The following is a 5,495-nucleotide window of genomic DNA, read 5'->3' as shown; positions in this document are numbered from 1 at the left end:
AGACTAACAATAGCAATACTTACTGTGTTGGGGGTTTAGGCAGAGATGGACGAGCGTCATGCTGGACAGCTCCGAGGAAAACTACGATCTCCCGCGCTAACTAAAGTGTCCTTGGGAGATGCGAGGGAACTCTTACGTTATTTATTCAATAAGGGGTTTGATAAAGCTTCTTTATCGACCACAAGACAGAGAAACAATCAAAGTCTTACTTCAGATCAAAGGGTAAACTTAATACTTCAGCTGAAGGCCGTAATTTGCTGTAATCCAACAAGCTAGAGAGTCCTTGACTCTAAACATATACATCGATATTTTTGTCATAGTAAAACAGTTCAGTATCATTTTTGTAATTCGTAAATAATAAACACTTTGTCTCTCTGACACCCGCTCCTTCCCCGCCAGGTGGTTGAATTTTATGCCACAATATCGTCACGTACTGGACAATACTCATTCGTAGAAACGCCCGCGAGATCTTCCAATCTTACCTCAATTTAACGCAATGTTCGTGGAGTTAAATGGCTGGGTTTTCGAGTGATCAGTTCGAAACTCCTGACAATCTCCACACCCGAAATAAAAGGGCAGTGAAACATCCGTCAATTAGGCAAGACTGGACTCGGGGGAGGAGTAACCACTCCTAGAGTCTGTTAGGCTCGTTGCGTAGCGCTCCACAACGACTCTAACGGAGTATACACAATATACATTGACAGAAATATTACCCCAGGGCAATCAACTCTTACAAGTATACACACAGAATGGCAATGCAGAAAAAAATGTCCCCAGACATATAATACATACATGAATCAATCAATAGAAAGGCAAATAGGTAACGGGCCTGCAATAATATCTTCAATGATCAATAAGCAATGTATACATGTACAATCATAAATTGAACAAACTCATACATACATCATATCATAAGGCAATCTGCCCTTAATCAATCAATGGAATTACCCTTCCCACACTGCCACACCTTGGCAATTACTCTAGGGGAAACAAGAAGGGGGGGCCTGGTTCTGTACAACGTTCGATTAGTATGTACGAGAGAGACGCTCCCGTCCCCGTACTCCACACCCGACGCACTTCCAAACTCTGTGGATTCAAACTCAACTACACTTACTTCCTTCCACCCTCCTTACCTACCAGAAGGGACTCTCCCATTTTCCTTTAGATGTCCTCGTTTTTGATTAATCGTTCCATCAATTCTCGCTGCTTCGCAGCAGCCTTTCTTAATGGGAGTGCGGAAGGTCCTTGTGCGCCCGTTGTCTCTGATTCTGTGTCACTTTCACTCATCTCACTTACCGCATTGTTATCACTATTTGCGTCACTACCTAAGACCTTTGTGGCTGGTTGTCGAGATGTCGTAGCCTGAACCATCTCCTGGTTGTCTCCAGACATCTCAACGGTCCCTGGCAGTCCTGTCGGCAAACTGTACTCGCCCTCGTCCTCGACGTCTCCATCGTCTTCTCCAACACCATCATCGTCATCATAGGGGGTAATCTCCAGGGGAACCAAGTGGCTGACAGCTCGCAGTGACTCGACACCCTTGAACAACACCTTGGCTGAACGCACGACTCCGTCGTCGTCAGGATATGTGACGACACGTCCAAGGGGCCACGTAGCCCTTTTTTAATTTTCTTGCTTGACCAGCACGGCGTCTCCGGGGTGCAGCTTTGAAGGTTCCCCAGATCGACAGTCATGTCTGGCTCTCAGGGCACTTAAATACTCTTTTCTCCACCTCTCTCGGAAGGCTTTCAAAGAGTCTGTCAGCTTCAGATAATGATCACGGAGCATCCGGGAGGTGGAGGTCGCATTGAGGTGGTCGTCTGGCAAGATCGGTGCCATGAGGTTGATAGGTTTCCTCTCACTAAATGGGAGGGGGTGAGGACCTCATCCTCGCACTTGTCGCCGCTGTACATTAGAGGCCTGTTATTAACCACCGCCATGGCCTCCTTCACTAATGTTAGTACGTGGGCGTCCGGCAGGTACTTCTTCCTGAGGGCTATCTGGAGGACACGTTTTGTCACTCCGATTAGGCGCTCGAAGAACCCACCTTTCCAAGGTGCATGGGGCGTCTGGAAGCGCCATTCAATTCCAGTTTTCCTCAGGAACTGCTGGACTTCATCCTTTTCATAAAGTCCCTGAAGAAGGTTGCTGGCAGTCTTGAACGTTTGATGATAATCAGATGTGATGAAAGACAGAGCACCGTGGGTAGCACAAAAGCGACATAAGACAAATACAAATTCCTCTGCTTCCAGTGAGGGGCAGAAATCGAGGTACACGGCCCTGCTGGCCATGCAAGTCACGATCAGTATGTAGCCTGGCCACGTTTCAGTCTGTATGGCCGCTATGTGGTCCACTCCGACTGCTGTAAAGGGCTTCGTCAGGTTGATCCTTTCCTTCGGTAGGGGGGGTGGTGGTGGCTGTCTCAACAGGGGCTGGAAGGCTAGCATACATTCTGGACACTGCCGCACGGTCCGCCTCGCAAAAGAACGTAGCCCGGCGACCAGCATTTCTGTCGGAAGATACCCATTAGTGTATTCACACCACAATGTAAGTGCCCTTAGGCTGGCAAAATGATTAAATGTTTCATTTCCCCTACTTGGGACACTCATCCCCTAGTGCAAATTAACCTGTCATCTAACACTAGATTTAATTGTCTGACGAAATTAGTAACTTCACGAGGGGGTCTGACTCCACCCTCCAAGTAAGCATAGACTGCAGGCAAATAATGTTTTTGCTCTAATAATCTAATTAGACAACAATACTGAACGGATGCTGTTTTAATCTGGTAAATTTTTTTATTATACTAGCAACTCTCAATAAGAATTGGAACTATACTTCCTTCTGTAGAATTTCCCATATCTCTCCTGGTGGAACAGGTCTTATTTACTCCCTCATTTCTTGTACCGCCACCACTATGGTTCTTTCATTGGTTGGATCGTCCTCCTTCTAAGGAATAGGTTCTCCCGTGGTCCTTTGGAACTCTGGACCATTCTGCCAAAGAGGGTTATTTAGCAGTTGTTGCGTCGTTGCTCCTCTGGACAGGACATCAGCAGGATTCTGTTTGCTTGGGACATGGCTTAGACTGAATCGGCAAACCTGAAGAAGAAAAACAATCTCCGCCACTCTGTTAGATATGAATACATTTTTGTTGTCTTTGGCATCGGGAGATGATACCCAGGCCAACGTGACCTTACTGTCGGTCCACATGACTATCTCTCGTGGCTCTATCAGCCCTTTCAGTGTCCTGGATAATCTGCAGCCTAACAACAATGCTAATAGTTCTAGCTTGGGAATTGTCAACTTGTTCATCCCCTTTGGAGTGAGCCTCATTTTACTAGTGAGTAGGCTTACCTGATTGCAATTGTCCCTAGTATATGCTACTGCGCCGTATGCCTTACTGCTGGCATCGGTGAATACATGGAGCTCTAAACCTTTCTTGCCTACTGCTCTTGGAAATGTGATGTTGCTCACCGCTTTCAATTCACACAACAACTCACTCGCTTCTCTAGCTTTCTCTCTCTTTAACACGTCATCCCAACCTACGTTATCCTACCATAGTTGTTGGAGGAAAAGCTTTCCTCGAACAAATAATGGGCTTATCAAGCCTAGAGGATCATAAATGGAGACCAACCTGGAAAGTACCCTACGCTTCGTAGGTACCCATCCCTCCCCCAATTCACTGATTCTCTTACTTTCTTTCACACACAATTGGTCGACGTCTCGGGCCCATCACAACCCAAGTACGTTCACATTCACCGGCTCACTCCATTGCTTCTCACTATCGAAGGCTAAGTTATTGGACGCCCACCCTTCTAAAGGCAAACCAGCCCCTTTTAAGATGTTATTGACAGATTCATGCTCCTGCCTCATGCTCTCTACATCCTCGAAAGTATTAAGATAATTATCTACGTAAAAGGACTTGGCCAAATCTGGCCTACCTTCCCTTTGGAAATGACAATTTAAAACTTGTTGCAACAAAAACGGACTCACCATGATGCCGAACACCACAACTCTAAAGGCGAAGGTGAGCGCTCGACCTGCTACCTCGCGCCACAGAAATCGTGTGTATTTGGCATCACGGGGATCTAACAAGACACAGTGGAAGGCCTTGCTGATGTCGGCTAGCATGGCATTTTCGTTCAACCTGAACCTTATAAGCAAATGATATGCTAATTCTACTAGATTAGGGCCAGGTAAGAGGCATTCATTTAACGATTTATGACCCTTAGATTTTGCTGAGGCATTAAACACGATTCTGAGGGGGGTTGTGCGGCAATCTTTCTTAATTCCAAAATGTGGCATATAATACCCTTCAATCTTTGGTTTTTTTACTTCTGATATAAAGCCTGCTTCTAGGTACTTATTTATCACTCCCTGATACTGATCAAAATATTCCCTGTCCTTCTTGAACTCAATTTGCAACGATTCTAACTGCGCTACAGCGTTTTGATAGCTCGTATCTGGCCTAGCATCCAACCCGAATGGTAGGCTAACCTGGTATCCCTCAGGTTTCTTTACGACACTTTGCGAAACCTTTCGCATGGCTTCCACTTCAAGAACAGTATATTGCTCTGATGGGGCGATGCCAACACGGTCCAAACGCCACCACTCCTCTACGTCAAACTGGTCTGGTTCACTCGCAATTCTACAGACTCTGAGCGTTTTCACATGTTCGATCTTTTTTCTTTCCAATAGCTACTGCGGCACTTTCCCATATGGCGACATACCGTTATGGGTCAGGAAAAGATTTATCCCATCAACCCTCTCGATGCCTATGATGAAGTAGCTAAAATAATCGGCCCCTACTAAAATGTGGAAATTTTTTAACTCATCGGACTTATTCTCTGGATCGGCCATCGTGACTCCCTTACTCAACAGATGCTGTCTGACTTGTACATAACCAGCGTTATGTATTGGAATGTCCACGTTCTCATGTGCTACCTGCTTCATTTGTACTATTCTTTTTCCCATCTCTACCCTACAGCTTACGACATCATATTGTTAGCTTATTTCTGCGGAGCCAAACGGAGCTAAGTTCAATGCTACCCTTCCTACCACCAGTAGGCCTAATTGTCTCGCGGTTTTCGCGGATATGAAGCTCTTTTGGCTTCCCATATCAAAAAATAAGCGGACTCGCTTGCTACCTTGCTTATGATTGATTTCGGCCATAGCCGTTGGCATGATTGTAGATGGGAGGTCCACGTCTGACATCTGTACGATCTTTGCACTTTTGCACTGTTTGGATTCCACTTTATCTTTAGATGGACGGGGGCCCGTTTCGTGCTGTCGAGGCGTCGCATTTACTACGGGGCGGGACGTTGTAGACTGACTACTACTATTACTTGGGGCTGGAGTGGAGGGAACTGATTGCGGTCGTTTTCCCGCATTATAATTATCACAAATGGCTGTGTGGTGGTTACCATTACAATTCTTAGAATAGTTAGGGACGGGACACTTATCACTGCGATGACCAGATTTAGTGCAATTGAAACACA

The 5,495-nt window shown here is 45.9% G+C and overlaps 2 protein-coding genes across 2 annotated transcripts; both read right to left on the bottom strand.

Annotated features, from left to right (window-relative positions):
* Positions 1-1,766: 1,766 nt before the first annotated feature.
* LOC137648000 (uncharacterized) lies at positions 1,767-2,291 on the bottom strand. Its single transcript, XM_068380944.1, has one exon. It carries the CDS (start codon positions 2,289-2,291, stop codon positions 1,767-1,769), a length of 525 nt encoding a protein of 174 aa, XP_068237045.1.
* A 655-nt stretch (positions 2,292-2,946) lies between these two features.
* LOC137647999 (uncharacterized) lies at positions 2,947-4,857 on the bottom strand. The gene is made up of 3 exons (XM_068380943.1): positions 4,728-4,857; positions 3,991-4,628; positions 2,947-3,096 (listed from the first exon to the last, which is right to left on the bottom strand). The coding sequence occupies exons 1-3, from the start codon at positions 4,855-4,857 to the stop codon at positions 2,947-2,949; spliced, it is 918 nt and encodes a 305-aa protein (XP_068237044.1).
* Between the last annotated feature and the right edge of the window lie 638 nt (positions 4,858-5,495).

The sequence above is a fragment of the Palaemon carinicauda genome, chromosome 10 (genome assembly GCF_036898095.1).
Source record: "Palaemon carinicauda isolate YSFRI2023 chromosome 10, ASM3689809v2, whole genome shotgun sequence".
In the NCBI taxonomy this organism is placed as follows: domain Eukaryota; kingdom Metazoa; phylum Arthropoda; class Malacostraca; order Decapoda; family Palaemonidae; genus Palaemon; species Palaemon carinicauda.
This window is presented reverse-complemented; position numbering and strand designations above follow the sequence as displayed.